The 19158-nt window shown below is 46.5% G+C and overlaps 1 protein-coding gene across 4 annotated transcripts in view; it reads right to left on the bottom strand.

Annotated features, from left to right (window-relative positions):
• NLRC5 (NLR family CARD domain containing 5) overlaps window positions 1-19158 on the bottom strand; it is a 56884-nt gene that overhangs the window by 5556 nt on the left and 32170 nt on the right. For 3 of the 4 annotated variants that reach the window (XM_067302758.1, XM_067302757.1, XM_067302759.1), the window contains 26 exons: window positions 19061-19150; window positions 18883-18930; window positions 18360-18434; window positions 17325-17408; window positions 16243-16326; window positions 15163-15252; window positions 14992-15054; window positions 14208-14291; window positions 13681-13764; window positions 12933-13022; window positions 12564-12629; window positions 11707-11790; window positions 11535-11618; window positions 10780-10866; window positions 10087-10167; window positions 9457-9540; window positions 8987-9070; window positions 8163-8246; window positions 7355-7438; window positions 7177-7260; window positions 6378-6461; window positions 5323-5406; window positions 4106-4189; window positions 2861-2944; window positions 1778-1861; window positions 1341-1424 (listed from right to left, as the gene is read on the bottom strand). In XM_067302758.1, the coding sequence (XP_067158859.1) occupies window positions 1341-1424; window positions 1778-1861; window positions 2861-2944; window positions 4106-4189; window positions 5323-5406; window positions 6378-6461; window positions 7177-7260; window positions 7355-7438; window positions 8163-8246; window positions 8987-9070; window positions 9457-9540; window positions 10087-10167; window positions 10780-10866; window positions 11535-11618; window positions 11707-11790; window positions 12564-12629; window positions 12933-13022; window positions 13681-13764; window positions 14208-14291; window positions 14992-15054; window positions 15163-15252; window positions 16243-16326; window positions 17325-17408; window positions 18360-18434; window positions 18883-18930; window positions 19061-19150 (2118 nt within the window). The other variant, XM_067302760.1, reaches the window with a different exon arrangement.

Here is a 19158-nt window from a genome sequence, read left to right as displayed (position 1 = left end):
CCCCCTCCTAACACTGCAAATAAAGGAAAGTCCATCAATCTAACACACTAATGTACTGCAGTACTAGTAACTCCCCACACAGTTAACTAGTCCTAGTGTCATGCTGCAAAAAGCAGCAACATACCTATGCACTGAACATTGCTTTACTCATCCCCTTACTCCATTTCTGACTCCCCAGGAATGTTGCAAGACTGCTCCCCCCCACCCAGATTACGTGGCATTAGCGTCAGACATCACCTCTCCCAGGACTGGCAATAAAATCCTGCTTTGACCTAGCACCCTGAGTCCTAAGATATCTGTGATCGCCACACAGATACCTTCTAAGGAAGGGAGAGGAAGGTCTGATGGGCTTATAACCCATGTATCATGTGATTCAAACCATTTGTGAGTACTTTGTAGAAGAGAAAATTGAGGCATATAAGAGTAACATGACAATCAAGGGTTGCCCAGCTGGCCACAGCAGAGCTGATTAGAAACCTTAGGTCTGCCTATCCACTAGGCAGAGCTAGTGATCAGTGATCTCAGCCTGGTTCCTAGGAGGTCTGTCTCCCATCAACATCTCCCGCTGTGTCAATCTTTGTTACTGCTACAGTCAGCTCCGGATCTACGAGGCTACATACCCCATGGGAGCCTTAAATGCTAGTCCTATCAGCATCAAAGTTAAGGTACTTCTAGTACAACGGGGCAAACTGCATTTAAAAAGACATTAGCTAAGGCAGGTTCACTGCAAGTTTCTTGCTGAGGTTCTCTTGGACAGGTGAACACATATCAGAATGTGGTTAGCCTCTCTATGCTATTTATTTAAAACATATTAAACATCCACAATTCAGTGCAATCCCTTTTATTCCAGTGTGGACAGGGTCCAAATGGGTAAGTGTACAAGCTGAATTCACTTTGCTTTGAGTTCCCAGTTCATGCTCTACAATTACACAGAGAAGCTCCTGCTCTGCTCTGAGAGCCAACTGCACCCATCTCAAAAATGGAGGCAAAACTTGGACTACGGAGAACAAGGACTAGGACTCTGTCCCTCCTCCCAAAGGAGATGCTAAAACATGAAAGATAATGGGCAGAGTCTAAAGATGAGTGTTTTCCTCCATGTTCTGTTCAGCTCTTCAGACTCAGCTTCCAATAAGCTGCTAGTTATACCAGGAAGTGTTTCCCAGTGAATTTAGTCAATTAGTAAATTCCTAGTAAATTTATCACTAAAAAGTACGTAGCAGTAAGTATCATTAAATATTTAGCAGGGTCAGATGTGCACTGTCACCGTGATAGTAACAGCAGATATTAAGATAAGCACGACCTGTATGTTGGAGGAAGCCCCCATCCATCCCCACACTCACATTATCTCCTCCATGGAAGGGCATTGTCTGAAGCCGTGAGAAAGCGATTTAGAAGCATCATCAGTGATTCCACAGAGTTTCAAGCTGAAGCAAGGAGGAGAGAGAAAAAAAAAAAAGGTTTTGCATTTGTAATAACTTGTATTCAACATCAACAATCAGTGAACAGAGAGTCAGGCACTATGTAACCACATCTGGGGCTCCCCTGGGAAATCCAGAGCGTCAGACTCGCAGATCTGGCAAGCAGGGAAAGGCAGGTGAGCTTTGAGCTGTCTGGCCACATCCCCAGCCAGCGTAAATGGGCACAATGTGCTGGGGTGAGAACCAGCGGGGAATACGGCACCGGCACCGGCCCCGTCTGCGGCACTGTTGTCCTGACAGTGCTGCAAACAGGGCCAGCCATGCTCTGCCCCGGTGGCATTCAATGCCCTGGTACTTACTCAATCTTTCGGAGGTGTTCAAAGCACGGCAGTCCCTCAGACAGGGCATGGATACCTCCTTCCCCAAGGCAATTTTCTGATAAGCTGTAAGAATAATGGGAAAGCTTTGAGTGGCTGCAGGAAAAGCAGCTACAGTCAGAGAAGAGCCAGAGCCGAGACATAACTACGTGAGTTAACAGATCAATAACTAGTAGGCAGGCTAAGATAAGTGAGGACTCTAGAGACAGCAGGGACAGGCCAGATTAGGACATGGCAACTCAGGGTTAGTTTCCTGCTCGGTGAAATGGGAATGACAGCCCTGCTCTAAGTGGCAAGCATAAATCCTTGCAGCAGTGAAAGGCCTGGAGACAGTAACATGGAGTTATGTCAGTGCCTGAGATGGACAGATCTGCACCATATCATGTGTTGCATCTGAAACTGGGGATGAGAAGTTATACTAGAGTTAATGACTGGTGTGACTGAAGAGGAATGAAGGTAAACTTGTCCAAAGGGACAGTGGGAAGAAGAAATGGCTCTCAAAGGCTCAGTGGGCAGCAGTAACTGCCTTCCAGCCTTTACTAGCGTGTGCTGCTCCATTCTTATCTACCAGCAAACATGAGCCATGGCATCTGTCCCACCTAAATTACCAGCACCCTAATTCATTTTGTCATTTAACAATGTACATATAACAGAATGATGGCATCAAAGGTGCAGGAGGAAGAGTTACTTACACAGTCTGCATTCTTTCAGTCCTGTATTTAGAAATTTTGTCATTCACCCTGTTAGTGCATACAAAAGTTCTAAGGCACCTATCTATACAAACCCAAGCAAACAGCACTGGCAAACAGGGTTTGACATCTAAAGGGATCTAAGCTGCTCCCCAGGCAGTGCAGAGCAGCAGACTGCAGAGAGCGTTTCCTCTCATCCTGTCTAAAGCGTCAAGGATCGGTGGATGAATTGCCTTCTATGGAATCACCCTCAGCCCTGAGCACGGAAAGAGCCTACATGACTGCCTCAGGTCTCTGAGCTGAAATGATTCCCGTCCACAGAGTAGTATCGGCGCACACATTCGGCACCATCCCAAGCACTCCTGCCATGGCCTACCTCATCTCTTCCAGCAGCCGACATCCCACCAGGGCTCTGGCCAGCTCTGTGCCTCCTGTTGGCCCAATATTATTGTTCTGCAAGCTGACAAAAGAAACACAAGGACTTGGGAGTTATTTCAGGATAAAGCTGTAACAAAAGCTCATATTCAACTTGCTAAGAAGAAAACTGCCACATCTTTTGAATCAGCACCTGGTGCTGGAAATAACCTGGGATCCTTGTGGTTCACTCTTAACAAAGGGGCCTTGAAAACAGGGTGGCAACAGTGGGGGCCGGCAATGTGGCTAGCAAGTCACATGGTTCTCTGCTGCTTTGGGTGACACCTGGCCCTACGGACACGCAGGTCACTGGATTTGCCCATGCTCCCAATGAAGGAGTGCATTTAGGCAGCTGATGCAAAAGCAAACGCTGCATGGCACAGCTGGGAGTCCTTGTCCAACTCTGTGCTCAAGGGATCGATTTGAGATGACAGTGAGGAACGACCTTAGGAACCAAAGAGTGGATGGGACCTCAAGTCTGCAGATATCCCAACATCTTTCCAGTGGAGACAAGAACCTATCCACAAGCACTGAAGTTTCCCAGCACTGGGATTGCTTTTCTTAGTTATCTTTTGAGGATGCTTTAGACATAGCTTGGAAAACATCCTGTAGGCTAATTGAACCAAGCTCTTTTAACTCACCGATCTCTTGCTTTGCTACTGTGACACAGTATGAGAATATCCTATGGATTAGAGCCTTGGAAAAACTCCCATACAAGGTTTAAAAATATGGTACCACTGAGTTCAGGGGGGAATATGACTCAGGTGACTGCACAAAATAATAAGGGACCACACAGATGCTCATATTTATGCTTACATCACACCAGAACAAGAGAACAGCCAGAGGCATTAGAAGTTAATGTGGTCAAAGTCCATTAAAAGGGTTATTCTACTGTATACACAATGCCTGATTCATCTGTAAAGTTAATGCTGCAAGAAATTATACAGGAATAGCTGATGTGACACTGCTCATGGAGTGACTTAAGGCAATAAATAATAAAGGAATATGGTCAGTGCTTGATGCCGCAGAGTACCTGAAGAGGGTTTCTCAATCCTGAGCCACTTAAAATAATCCTGAGCCACTTAAAATAATCTCTGACTCATGGACCACTTCAGTGTATGCCTATTTCCCTTTTCAGCACTTTCTTTCAGCCATTCCAGATATTCCCAGCAGATCCTGCTTTCCTGGGGCAGAGGCTGACACTTACTGCAGGATCTTCAGGTCACTCATGTGAGGCAGACAGAGGGCAAGTTTCACTGCTGTCTTGTCGCCGAAAACATTCCTAGATAGTCTGGAAGGAGCAGAAACAAAATGTTACTGGCAGCAAACTACAGAGCCTCATTCTCACCTGTGTGTGACCGACACGTATCTGTGACCCACATTCCTCACCCACATGTGCATGGGACTATTGTGGAAGAAGTGAATGTCCTCCATCCAAAGGACACTGGGGATGGGCAGAGATAACGAGGACATTTTGTAATCCTGCAGCAGAAGCTGAACAGTGAAGTAAAATATGCTATGTTCACACTGTGGCGATGCTTCGGGATATCACCTTGGTGGTATCACAGACAGACAGAAAGCTATATAAGTGACTCATACTCTTTATTCCTTTTTTTTGGTGTTGTAAAATTTCGCTGCTTTCTTGCAGTCAACCTGGCTCGTCCCACAAACTAGCCAAGCCAGGACTCCTTTGGCACAGGAGAGACTGTTGCCCTGTGAACATGTTAGAGGACTCTTAGTGCCCAGCGGTAGAAGGTGTCCTGTGTGTGTGGAAGCCATCAGAGCAAGATGCCACATTTTGGAAATGCTATTTCCTCCAGCATCTGTTGCCTCAGACACCTCAGGAATGCACTGATCTTCCTTATTGACTGGGTTGCATGATCAGCTGGAATCATTCTGAAATTGCACTTTTTAATATGTGCCCTTAGTCAAGTACCTTACAATCTGAAGGTGATGTGAATAGCTCCTGCATTTTCATTGCACCAGAAATAACTCTTTCTAATCTGTTTTCTTTCTTTCTTTCTTTTTTTAATATGGCAGGGGCACATTCATCCTGTAAACTGGTCTGGAATGAAATGACTGATAATAAACTCAGCTGTGAATAAAAATTCTAATTGTCATCTTCCCTCCATTTTACAGCCACGCAGACTAATGCTGATTTCTTAGGCAACACATGCACTGCACAGCCCTTGAGTTTAAGCTCTTCCCCACTGATGGAGTCTGTACAGTTTGGGGGAATCTCCAAGAGACTGCAATGAACATATAATCCCAAAACCTAGCTGACAGAGCCATGGGGTTTACCCTGCTTTCATAAGAATCAGTGGTAAAACTGATTTTGGCTTTACTGGCACCAAATCAGACTTGGTTTCTATGCCTTTATTTTTGCTCAGCTTCCTGAAAGGACACTGGAAATCACACACTTACAGTAACTCCTCGATGTGCTTGCAACAGGCAAGAGCATCCATGAGCTTTTCTCCTCCAACAGGACTAGGACTGTTTCCAGAGAGGCTAAAATAAGCATGAAATACTCTCAGTGACTGAACAAGAACCAGAATGTACCAGGTTAAGGTGTTTCCTTGTGGGCTGGTATAATAGGAGACTCAGGGCAGTGTAATGATGGGCTACACAGGGCTGCAGTGGTGTGTCCAGCGGTGACACAGGTCTCTAGAAAATGCCTTGGGAAAACAAGATTTGTAGTATATTTTCATCAAGTACTGAGACATTCCTGCCCCTGCAGTTTCCAAGAAAATGGAGCAGTTTTTTCTCTATCAGACAAAACTGGGAAAATCCTTATCTTTTAAGGAGTTTCCAGGTTTTTTTAATTTCGAAAAATTAAGAGAGGCACACCCCAGATCTGAGCCTAACAGGCAGCCTGGATGCCCTAATTTCTGTTCCCTCAGAGAAGAGACAGCTTGAATCCATAACTCTGAGAAAGTACCTTGCCCAGAGACTGTGTCCTTGCCTTGGCAAATTCTCAATTTTACTCCTATTTCTCCTAAGAAAAGAAAGGCAACATAGCAACACTGGGGGCCATGACACTGGGAACCCTACATAGCCCAAGAAAAGGTGCTGCACGGATCTAAGACTGGTACGTTTCCCCGCAAGCCTGCAAGTTTATTTTCCAAGACACAACTGAGCTAGCGGCATCTCCGCTCAAAAAAGCTAGTGAAAGCAGGCAAGTGCTCACTGCTGTCTCCGGGGACAACTGCCCGAGAAAATGAGTGTAACCTTCACTCTTAGAAAGTTTGTTACACCAGCAGGGAAAGTTGGTGTCAGGCCCAGCTGTACTTAGGGAGGGCAGGAGAGGAAAGACCTTCCATTGGCTTTGTAGATTTTTTATGAGGTCTTCGATGAGACTGAAAACCCTGGAAGGAGTTTGGAACATTGTATAAATGAAGGCAACACAGAGCTTCCCACACAGGCTTTCCCACCAACTGTGGCTGTAACCAAAATCAAGCCAAGCAAACAAAGTGACTCACTTGATTCTTTTCAGGTTTGGCATTTCCATCAGGACAGCAGCTATATTTATCAGGCCTGGATCTCCAATCTTGTTGTGACTTAAACTTTAAAGAAGGGGAAAAAAGACTGCGTTGTAAAGGAAAATGATAAGTGTCAGACAAAGCACGGCATCTTATTAAACATCTCCCATCTGCTGGATGACACAAAGTTCGCCTCTGACCTTGGTAGCAGAATTAAAGAGCTGCTTCTCTTTAATGTCCCATGAAAACCTAATAACTGTTAATGAGGCATTAAAAAAATCACAAATAGCAACCAAAATCACTGCAAGATCTTATTAACTGATGGGAAATTACTTGAGTCAGAATCCCAAGTGAGGCATGGTTATCGTGTTCCAGACTACTACGGCCCAGGGTGCAGAAGGGACGGGACATGGCTAGAGAGGAAGGCAAAAAAGCAGAGCTAGGCTGGGATTGGATCTAGATTCAGACCTTTCCAGAGCAGGGAAGTGCTGGGTCCAAGGCAATCCCAGGAGAGAAGGGAGCCTCCAGCCCTATTCTGGATCCAGGAGATTCCAGGGAAGATTTAAATCTGGAGGCTTCGTTTAACACGCGACTACAGCAAAGTGGGATTACACCAAACTCTCCCCTTCTGAACATCAAGCTCTGATTTCCGTTAACCTACGGCACCTCATAGAAGAGCATTTTGCAACCTCCCTGCTTTTGTAACCACCCTGTGTATAATACACCTGGATCTCCCCAAACATCAGCACTAGTTCTTACCTCTCTGCTGATAGGAGTCTGCAAGAAATGAGGAACTTACTTTATTTCCTCCAAGTAGTGCATTTTCCTCAAGGCTTCTGCGAGCCTGGAGCAGCCATCATCACCAATACTGTTATGGTTCAAGCTGGAAATGAGAGCCCCAGAAAAAAATGGATGTTAAGCTAGCGTTCTTCAAAATTACAAGCAAGGCTATGGGTGAGCCGCAGTTACATACTTACAGAAGCCTTTTCAGAGATGGCATTTCACAGAGTCCCAGCACAAGCTTAGGAATGGTAACATCACTGAGTCTCATGTGGCCTAGGCTAAAAGACAAAGGAACAACTAACTACTCATGGGTCAGGGCAAGGTGCAAGTGCAGTCGTGTGAGCAAACAGAGCAGAGGAGTGCAGAACAAGGGCAGAAGAGAAGTGGGAGTGTATTTTAATCCCTGTGAATAATTTTCAGCTTTGCTCTCTAAAGTGATTCTACTGGATGCTTTTGGATCCTGATAAAGCACCAAGAATCCCAAATCTCTGGAGCAAGAACTGCTGTTGGCCTCAGGCTGCCCAGCCCCTCATGCAGCAGGGTGCCACTGTGACCGCAGCACAGATGGCAAAGCTCTCAAGTCAGTGAAATACACAGTCCAGTTGCACTTCAGAAGGTACATGAAGGTGCTTGGAAAAGCCACCTCAGAGTGCAGCCCGCCAGACCACCCTCTGGGACTAAAATGCTGGCTCTGGAATTACTGCACTGGAATTGCTGCCTCCCAGCTGAGACATGATCCGTACAAATACCAGCTACCAAAGCAGTTGATTCCCCCATTGGACATTCCCTGCCACAGACCATTGATCTCAGTCTCTCCCACCCATCCCTTATTGCAAATAAAAAGGAAGTGTTGCTTCTTCCGTATCCGAAGTCCACCAGCCATCAGGAAACACATCTATCTGTCCATCTGCCCACACTATGGGCAGAAAGGAGGATGTGGTTTAACTAAAGAGTCTAGAAAGACCTGACAGACTCTGGACAGCCTGGTGACAACACACTTACTTAAGCTCTTCAATAGCCTGGCACTTCTGCAAGCCAGTGATCAAGTAATCAATTCCAGTTGGCATAATACTGCTAGAGGTCAGCCTGCAAAACAGCAAGGAACAAACAAGAAGGTCAGGTCTCAGTCCATTGAGGAAGAGGAGAGTTTACTTCCTCACTGATGGGTAAGGTGCCCCTGTTCCAGCCTCCATCTAGCAGAGAAATCAGGGTCCAGCAGGTTTTGGGAGACTTCTATACCACCCATGCACAGGACTACAAGGACTGGGTAGTTCAGAGAGATCTCGGAAATGCAGGATGCATACATGTACCAAATAACACAGTCTCGGCTGGAGTCAACCAACCCCAGCAGAGAACATGGCCCACAGCATTTCACTGGGCAAAGATACCACTTATAAGCCAGCCTCTCATCTACAGGCAGTCAAAGAGAGCTGTGAAGACAACTGAATGGTATTCATACCAGAAAAAGCTCTTTTACATGGTAGGGCAGTATAGAATTATCTACAATGTAAACAAGAGTCAAGGTCTCAGTCTTAAATTACTTTTATTTCAAAAAGGGGGGAGAGGAGAATCAGGATCTAGCCAAAACCTCAAGACATGCACATGGTACTTCAGTAACCACCTATAGCACCAATTGCAGAGAGCTGCAGAGTTCATAACCTAGACAGGGCTCAGCACAGATCACAGAGCTCATGGCCACCTTCCAGAAAAAGAGCGTTTCAGAGAGGATCAGGGCGAGGTAGAGGGTTTAGCAAACCGTAAAACACAGCAGAGAGACCACAGCTGTGCACATTCAGCAGCAGAAAAAATCATGGATGGGGACATACCCAAACTTCTTCAACTCTGGAAGAGGCAGCAGAATACTGACTAGCATTTCTGCTTCATCACCGTGGAGCTCAACATGGGACCATCTGCAAGAACAGCACAACAGGTCTGGGCTATACCCACTGACAAGAAAAGGTCTGTACCCAGCCCACAGCTAAAGCACTCAGGCGCTGGGACACTCAAGAAGGTCCCAGGACACCTGAGAAGGTCCCATGGAAGCTCCTAGTCAAGGTAAGAAAGCACAGGTTATCTGGGCAGAGGAGCAATTTAGACACATTCACAGGATGACCCAGAAAGCCTCTGAGTGTACAGGCCATTTCTATTTTCTATCCAAACACTCTAAGTAAAACAGAAGGCGAGTCTGGACACCGGGTACTGGGACCTTGCACTGCCATCTCCCCTGCCCCCCTTCACACAAAAGGACAAGCTACTTCCTTCCCCCCCAAAAAGCCTGTGATGCCTGGCAACTCACCTCAATTCCTGAAGCTGGGCACATTTTTCATGAACCCTTTGACAGAAACAAGCACGCTTGACTTCCGGCTCGTACAGTTTCAATCTGTGGGATGCAAACACACACAACTGCCCGTGATGACCAGCAATCTTTGCAGCTGCGCACAGCCTTCCCACTGCAGCATCCTTTAGAGCAAGGCTTAGGAAGAGATCAGAGCCCTGTGCCCTCTCTGGGCTCTCCTGCTATGTCCTGTCTGTCCCACTGTCCAGTGTAGGGAAACACAGCCCTTTCCCAGCTGCACAAGGACACAGTTACCTTCTTTGGCAGCTACACAAAGGGAAAAGACAGTAACACTATTCCCTCCCTAGATGTTCATACAGAAGCCAGAATGTCTTAAAAGTCTCCAGAAGCCTGAGTGACCACAGTCCTGAGGGCAAGGTAGGCATATTTTTCATGCAGGTCTAGTATGGGCCTGAAGGAGGTTGGCCTGCAAGACACATGCATGTGGATAATCCCTCAGCATGTGTGGTACAGAGGTGCTCTGAAACTGAGCACAAGGAGCCCAGAGCTCCAGACCCTACTAAGATTTTTTTGATCCCATGGTGAGTTGCAGAACAAGCAGCAAATAATGACAAACAGCAACTTTCTCACCTGCTAACAACCGACTCCACCTTCTCCAGGCAGGGTGGGAACCCCATGCATAATTGGAAGAGGCCTTTATCTTTATGTATCCTGGAAGGCAGAGATGAGAGAACATCACAAGGCTGTGTATTCTTGGGGGGAGAAAATGCTATTTTCCAGAAGAATAATCAGGAGGACTGGATGGGACACGACTATGCTGTTGCACGAATGCTGATCACCTCTCTCTGAAGAGGTTTGCAATGTTTAACCTAGTTCCAAAAACAGTCTCTAATTCTAAATGAGCCAGTCCAGGGGCAGCCGAATTCACAAAGCCTGCTTCCTATGGCCTTGTGACGTGTTCTCTGGTGTTCAGTATGACACAAGCACAGTCAGAAGCTTTTTCTGAGATTGGGAGGACATTGCTCTCCTGTATGAATTCTCCATGCCTAATACAGGCTAAATAGCCGATCAGCTTTCCCCCAAGTGAGACGAGGAACAGGGGCTCCCTTCCACTATCTGACCACAAACCTTCTAAGAACTGCTAACTGTCAGATATCTGGATCAAACTCAGTTCAAGTTGGCTAGTGGCTTACAAATGCACTGGAGACAGAGAAGAGAGAACAATAGAGCAAGTAAGAGCACTAGCTTCAATCCTGTTTCCTTAAAAAAAATCAGGATAAAGGAAAAGATATAAAAGATACCAGAACTTGAGGCACTACTTACGTGATCTCGGTAATGTTCCCACAGGCCTGGACAGCCAGCTCAAGAAGACTCGTGACACTTTCTTTACATACCCATGGCTCTTCTATGCTGTAAAGCAGAATACAGGCAGCTCTGCTTTATTTTCATGCATGGATCCATCTCCAATTCTATCAGCTGAGTGCTCAGCACTCTAATATAAAAGGAAAGGCTGCTACGCTCATCAGAGCACAGTTATGTCTACATAGGAAACAGGACACAAACTGGGAATAAAAAGATGAGAAGCAGCCTAGTTTCCCTGCAGAGGTGGATGCAAACTTCAACTTCTGTCCTGTCTGTCTACCACTAAAAGCAAGGGGAAGGAATGTGACCTTTGCACTCTTACGCAACACGGTTTGGGAAGTGAAGAATTAGTTACCTATGTGAACTGTGCGATACTCTGGTGAGGCCTAGTTGAGGACACATTAGGAATGTGCTCACACAGAATTAATATCCTTCTTTATAAGGCAGGTAAAGGTCTAGAAAGACAGCAGAAACTACAGCCACAGCTTTATCTGAAGCAGCAGAGTGCTCTGAGATGCCAGGGGGATTAGCTCAGCAATAAATCAGGAAGATAAAGTTGAAATACCAACACCTTAGAGTCATCCATGGGAATTTCTCGGACCAATGATACTTATCTTTGGAAGAACCACAGCTCACTGATGCTTTTGATGAAAGGAGATCTTAGATTATCAGACCAGCCCCAGGTTGATATCTAGAACATCCCAGCGACACTGTACCTGATTTTCAGAGAACCCAGACTTTTCTTCAGGGAATGCAGAAGAGTCTTTGCAGTTTGGACTGTCACATTGTTCTTTGAGGATCTAGAACCAAAGGTCATTGTAAAGAAAGGCTTGCAAACAGGCCAAGCCAAATAGGTCCAAGCAGGTTTTCTATCAGTCATTAACTCACACATATTCTGTCAGACTGGAGCACTTTTCCAGGACCAAGCACAGCTTTTCCAAGTGCTCTGGCTGAAAGTTGCACTCTGCGAGTCTGAAAGGAAGCAAAAGAAAGTGGTCTTAGTTTCTAATGAACAGTCAGACTTTCTGACCCAGCAATCTCAGGCATCACAGCCTTTCCTCACAGAAAAAGAATGGTACCAAAACCTTAAATGCTTTGTAGGGCTTCCAAAGGAGATTCTGGCAATGCTTTAAAAGCATCTGTTGAGATGTTCTCATGCAGGCCTCCATAAGGGGTTTCCTATGGCAATGCTACAGCTTTTCATAGCACCTGTGACTGACCCCACAGAGACCATGGTGACACCAAGCAGATACCCACCATGATACACTCTAAGGTCCTGGTCATCTGATCATCCAGAGAAGGGACCTGCCCAGAGCACACCCCAGATCTTTTTTGATGCAAACACCTTGTTTTCTTCACCGGGGAAACTAAAGCATGGAGTGGAGTGGGGAAAAATATGGCTGGGTCTCACCCCCATATAAAGCCAGAAGCATTCAGATATAACCAGTTCAGATATAACCAAGGTGACAATGACTGAATAAGATCTATGAAGGCAGACAAGGCAGTGAGACACCTTCAGCAGACTGCGGAGGTGAAGAACAGTCAGCAGGGAAGCTGTGAGATAAGGGATTCTCGGTGATGTGAAAAAGCTCTTCCCATAAGGTGAATCAACGAAAATGTACCATCTATTACTGCAAAATACCACTGTGCCAGGAGCTAGGAGGTGAAAAGAGGTTTTGTCTGCCTTCTCCCTAGAAAAGATACCACCTTTGTCAAAGAAATCACAAAAAAATCTGTACTGTTACCTCAAAATCTTTCTCGGGTCATCTCCGCTTGTCAGCTTGATGATTAAAGTTGCTTTGGAGCACAAACTGCACAGAGAAGACATGTGAGTGTAGGATATAGAGGGAAAGTGACTATTTCCCCAGTGGTCAGAATTTAAGGGTACATCAAAAGGCACGAAGCAACACAGCACAGCAATGATGTTGCTACCCAACCCAGTTATGCTTGACCAGTAGAAATGGACATAAACAAAAGCTTTGCACGCACAAATACACATAAAATTAGTTGACAATGTGGCCCTTGTTGTTATTAACTGAAGATCATAAACTATAGGATAACTAAGAGGTAAATACACAGAGAAGAGTCAGGAATCAGTGACAAGAAACACACACCTGACTTGAACTTCAGTGGTATTTCCAGATGTGGAAAAGGCATTTATGAGATCCAGAACTCCATCCTGAGAAATCCTGTTATGGCTGAGACTGCAAAGAAGAGAACAGGAAAGTTCTTCAGGTGTTAAGGGGGTTGTCTCCAAGCTCCTTAGCCACAGAAGCTAAATTCAAGTTGGCACTGAAGGCAGAGCAGTTTGTGGGGTGCAGGTCCCCTCCTGCCAGAGCTAAATGCACCAAACCCCTCCAAGACACAGCACCAAAAGCTTGGGTGACAAAGCCAACTTCCAACTTGCCTGACTGGCACTATAGAGGCAGCCTGCACAGACTCTTCCCCCATCAAAGAGGGACGAAGAGAGACCCGAGTAGGGCACATCTAAGCTCACAAGGTCTCTGTGCACTGAGTTATTCAAAGAGGATAATGCTCGTAGAGAGGCGATGAACTGAAAACTCAGGGGACTGGGTCAACTTCTGTCATGCTACTCCACTCAGGACCATATTAACTCCCACTGATGCTAAGAGAAAGACTGACTGACTTCAGCAGGATTTGGATCAGACCCTGAGTCACATCCATAGCTCACTCAGACCTTGGCTTCTCCAGCAGGATTGGGTAAGAGGCATGGCAACTGGCTCCATGGGGGATCCCTCGCAGACCCTTCTGCTAGGCACCTGCTGCTCCCCTGGGGCATCCTGCTCTAGAAAGGGCTCAAGAAATTCCCTGAATACTCAGATTCACAGTGCATTTTCTTACTTGAGGGAACAGGTAATGGGTGCCTGATGCAAGTGATCCAAGAGGCACCTCAGGCCTTCATCTCCCAGATGATTCCTAGAAAGACTGAAAGGCAGAAGAACAAGGTGACAAACTGAAACTCAGCCTATAAAGCAATAATGCTCCTGTAAGAAGCTTCTGAGGAAAAAGATAAACTTCCTGGGCTTAAATCCCAGCCCAGACATTACAGTTCTGTCTAATACAAGCCACTGCCCTACAAACACGAGCTCCAGAGAGGTAACTCTCAGATGAAGCCACAGCATGAAATACATCAAAACAGCCACTGAGTGAAAATCCCAAAGATGCTGTCCCATACAAGCTCAAGTCCTCTCAAAATACATGTAGAGGAGCTGTGTGATTACTAATTATCTTCTGTTTCCAAATATTTTGAGACAGCACACTGGCACACACAGATAGGCTGAGAAACCCAGGGCAATGCTGAACCACACAGACTCAGCTCTCCCTCAGTGACTCCTGTTCAAGGTCACAGGAACACAAGCCCCACTTACTCTACTTCTGCTAGCCACCCATGCTGCTCCAGGACTCTGCAGAGCTCATCTATCTGTTCTTGACCGATGGCGCAGTCAATCAGTCTGTGTAAAAGACAACAGGAGTGTTACAGTATGCCCAGCAACCACGCTCAGCATGAGCACTGATAGCCACCCATCAGCAGCTGCTTTTTTATACCAGTCTCTGTGCAACACTTGGGTCTTTGAAGCTGAACACCTGATCCCTCTGCTGAGATGAATGTCCTTAGCTTTGTCAGTGTTAGATGTTTCTCACACCACGTCCATGAAGTTTGTAATGATCAACCCAATGTTACAGGTCAGAAAGAAACCTTTTATTGCCTGGGTGGCTAACTGGAGACAGCCTTCTTTATACAGGGACAGCAAGCAACCATCACTCCCATAGAGGTTGCAGATGCATAACACATACACATCACGCCGATGCTCACCTGGAGTTGATCACCCAAAATTTGAGGAACATGAGGAAAATGACAGATAGAGCTCAATTCAGTTGCCTGTGCAGTGGGATCTGATGCCATTCATGATGACCAGGCGTAGTCTAACTGCCACTTAAGTTATGGGCCTCTTCTATCCCATGGCATCTTAAATGGTACTAAGACTTGCATTTAGGCAGCTGAATTGAGCCCTAGAACCCTGGTTACTAGTCCTAGTTCTTTGATTACCAGCCCACATGTCTTCATACAACCACAAGGTTTATCTACTTGCACTAGTATTTCAAACCTAGTTAAAATAAGTGAATTTATAATGAAGTGTTGCATGCCAGTACCTGCAGGATGTCTCTTTGCTTTCCATGCTTGTTCCAAAATGCAAAAAAGCATTTTCACTTGACCTGCAGCAAACACAAAGACAGTCCTTCAGCCACGTTTTTCAAAGAAGACAAGCTTTGTATTTCCTTCAGAGCTGAGCAGCTGGGCTACAAACAGTCTGAGTGTCTTACCTCACTTCTACCTTTGTGATTCGCTCACAGAGATTGATGGAGTTGACCAGTAAGACAGTGCAACATGGAGAAAAGTTATTGTTCCTAATACTGGAAAGGAGTAGAAAGAAAGAAGAATGAAATCAGCTCCCAGGAAGAATGGCTCCTATACATAGGGTCTGATTCTCCCATTGCTTACTCTGACATGCAAAAGCCTGGATCCATCCCATTTAATTCAAGATCACTGAGTGAGGATCTGAAGTTTGGAGCGTGGGGTTCCCTCTGTATCAACAAAGAGGGCAAGACATCCCCAGGGAGAGTTTCAGATCTCAGCTGAAACCTTGGCTCAGTTGTGCTAGATCACCCTCTGCAAGCACTTCTTCATCTGCTTGGACTAACAAGAGAGCACAGACCAAGGGTTTACCCTGAACACCTCCTCTTGGGGTGGTGAAGGGCAGGCAATTGCATCGCATTGAAAAGAACCTCTCAAGTGAGTGAATTCAGTCTCTCAAGATGGCAGCTCCTCCACACTATAATCCCTTGCAGGAGACGACCAAGCTCCTTCTGTGCTTTTTGCCCCAGTGGTGGGGCTGCCCCAGCCCTGACTGCACCTCTGGGTGGATGCCTAATTCCAAGCCTAAATAGCTGACGTGCTGCTAGGAAACACTTGGCGTTGAGCAGGGCAGGATGCCAGATGCCTGCGGGGGCAGAGCCATGGGATGCTGGCCACACACAGGTGCTCTGTCTGTGTGTTGTTATTGCATCTTCACAGACAAGTCCTACATCTGTTACAGATTCTGGAAGTGATGTTCCATGGGACCTGAGTGAGGGTTAGCAGGGATGCTGGGCCTGGGGTGGGCATTTTGCCTCCTGTCCTTTTTCTCCCCTCTATGTGTCATTAAAGAAAAAAGGCTCAGCGCTGCTTTGGTTCTAGAAACAAGACAGGTACAGGTGTGAAAGAGTTTGAGGGAGCCGGAGTTTTCTTTGCCTTGCTCGTTAATCTACAAAGACTGATTATTGCTCATAAGACACACTGTGATATTAGCACTTTCCAGACCAATGGTTCAGGGGAACAATCAAAGCAGGGACCCCAAACATTACCTCAGTAGTGTCAGACGACAGAGATAGGGCAGGAAGGTCAGTAATCTCACAATGCACTGGTCATTCAATGAATTTCCAGACAGCCTGCAAAACAGGGAAGAAAACAAGTTCCAAGAGATGCTGGGACAATCTGTAAGTATTTCTGTAAAATCTATATGGACACACACACATGTGCATGGGTGAGTCTTGGGCAAATGCTGAAACAAGGGCATGTCCAGAAATGCGCTGAAAGTGGAGCCAGATTTAGTCCTTATGACTAAAGAGACTGGCCCTTGTAAGCGTTTTTTCATAACCAGTCAAAATTCCAGTTTTAAGTTTCACTTTTCTGTTAGTGTAAGTTTATAAAACTATGCTACTGATGTATTTCCTGCATGCAATACTGGTATCATGCTATTTGTTACTATTTAATTTTTGTTCGAGCAATATTCTTTTAATTTTCTTGGCACCAGGCTCCTGTCTGCAGGGTGACCAGCTCTTCAGGAGTTTGGTTCATGGCTTACCGGACAAGGTGCTCTCACTCTGGCTATATTGCAAGCCAGGATCTCAAGGACTAGCTGGTAGTAGCTGTGCTTCACCATATGACTGAGGAAGAGTAGGAGAGCACGTTTTCTGGGGTGTTTATACACAGACATGACAGACTTAGAAAAGGCCAAAATCTGTCTGAAACAGAGAGGACAGTGCAAGGTGTGGATTTATCTAAACCTCTGGGTGAAGTCTTGGGGTGTTTCTAGGAGGCTGTGGTGGGCCAGCTCAGAGGTCCCATATGCTGCACAGGGCCTGCTCTGAATGCTGTCTTCCAGCTAGCAGTCTGAGAAAGCAGCCCTGCTGGGAGAAGACATTTCCCTGTCCTGCCCTGGACTCTGCCTGGGAAAAACAGATCTCACTTGCCCATTCCTTGCACACTGTTACACGCAGCCTGGCTTCCTCCACCTGCTCCTCAGCTGTAGGTACAGGTCAACTGAGGACAGCAGAGTGATGCTGATTCCCATCTGCTGCTTACCTGACTACTGTCTCCGCATCTGTGGGCTGGGAAGACAGACAGACAGATAGACAAACGCGGTTGCTGACTGCGTAGCACTTACTCAATTTCTGTCAGCTGGGTACATTCAGCCAGGCTCTGGCACAGCCTGGTCACGTCCTCAGGACCCATTGCGCAGTCCCTGAGACTGAAGCAAACGAAGCGCTCAGGAGCTGAACACTTCCCACGACCATGCTATGGCAACACTCCCTCCCACCCCCACCCCAAAATACTGCATTACTTGGGTGTTGCCTCCCTGGAGCCACATCACAAGTACTTAAATTGCCTCTAGAGACTGGACAGCATCCTCCCCCGCTCAGTACCATCTCAGCTTTCCTGGAGCAAGGCTGAGGATGGTGCCTCCTCTATCCTTCTCCAAAAAGGAAATCGGAAAAACCTCCCAGGGTGACAAAGCCTGGCAGGTCTCCATGGGATGAGTGCAACAGCCAGCCAGGTCTGTATCTCATTAATTACAGGTGGCAGCCTCCCCCACAGGAAAGCAAGACAACGTCTAAGAGCTTGGCCAAGCAGAAGGTGCACTTTTTATTTTAATATAAACACTCGTAGCAGTGGATGTCCCAAGTCTACCCCAGGAGGGTGTATTATTCACCCAACTGCCTCTGGAATATGACTCTGTCTCTCCAGTGGCCACACAGCACAAACAGTAGGGACAGGAATGATGGCAGCTGGCCTGGAAGGCTTTACCAAATTATACCAGCCAAGACCTTCTTCCTTGTAATCAAGTGTTATTTTGGGGATTGGCCTCCCTGACCAGTTTCAGTAGGGGAGGGAATGGAAAGGATAGATTTTAAACATAGACCTTTTCCAGAAGTGTCTCCATGTGGAATATGTGTCACCTCCCCCTCCCATTTCTGTGCCTGCTCCATCAGTCATGATGGGTTATGCACAGAGGAAAGAAACATCTGCTTTCCAAGAGAGCTGAATCTGCCTCCGAAGGTAGACAGGGCACCGAGCAGCTCTTTGAGGAGACAGAGCTGGAGAGACACGTTGAGTCCCACATGTTAAGCTAAAGATACAGACCCCACAGCCATCTCTCCTCACACTCCTGGGTGACAAAAGGAAGCTGGGGTTGCCATACCGAAAGCACTGGCCATTTGCTACAGGCTTGGGATGCGCCAGGAAACTTCTTCTGGATCTGCTGGTACTTCTGACTCTGGGGAAAGAATGGTTTCCCCCCATCAGCTGTGCTGATGTTATTGCCCCCATTTAGCAGACTCCCCATCCTGCAGCTTGGGGAGGTGGTGGCAGTGGCCTCATGCTCCAGTCCACCTCCCTTCTTCACCTGCCAGAATTAGGGTCCCGTTGTCCCCAGAACAGAAAGGGTCTTACTGTGTCTCTCCCAGAGTCCAGAGAGCTCTGCATCCATGACCATAGACCCAGTCAGCACCAGGACACTACAGTCTGCTCCATACCCTCAAACTGCTGTCAGTCACCCCCAAAAGCATCGCCCTGCTACTCCCTGCTTCCACCACCCTGACTGGAGCTCAGAGCCAAATGGCTCTTTTATTGGGACACCTCAGGGACTCACACATCACCATCTACATAAGGTCTGGTGATGAGGAGCTTGAAAGGCTTAGACAATTCAGTGGGTACAATTTTACCTGATTCTTTCCCAAAAGGTTATATGAACCACCTGCGTGTGTCCTAAGCTGTAACCGGAAGAGAACATAATTAGCACAGAGTTTGAAGACAAACAAACACTCCTGTATCATTCCCTGAAAACCAGGTCCTTCAGTCTTAAATAGCACAGAACCATAGGAAAAAAACTCCCAGCCATACCTGAGGTTCATTGTTTTAATGTGTTTCAGTGTAGATAAGGAATGAGCTAAGGAAAACACCGAGTTCAGAGAGATCTGATTGTCATTCAGCCTAGAAGA

Source organism: Apteryx mantelli, chromosome 10 (assembly GCF_036417845.1).
Source record: "Apteryx mantelli isolate bAptMan1 chromosome 10, bAptMan1.hap1, whole genome shotgun sequence".
NCBI classification, from domain to species: Eukaryota; Metazoa; Chordata; class Aves; order Apterygiformes; family Apterygidae; genus Apteryx; species Apteryx mantelli.
This window is presented reverse-complemented; position numbering and strand designations above follow the sequence as displayed.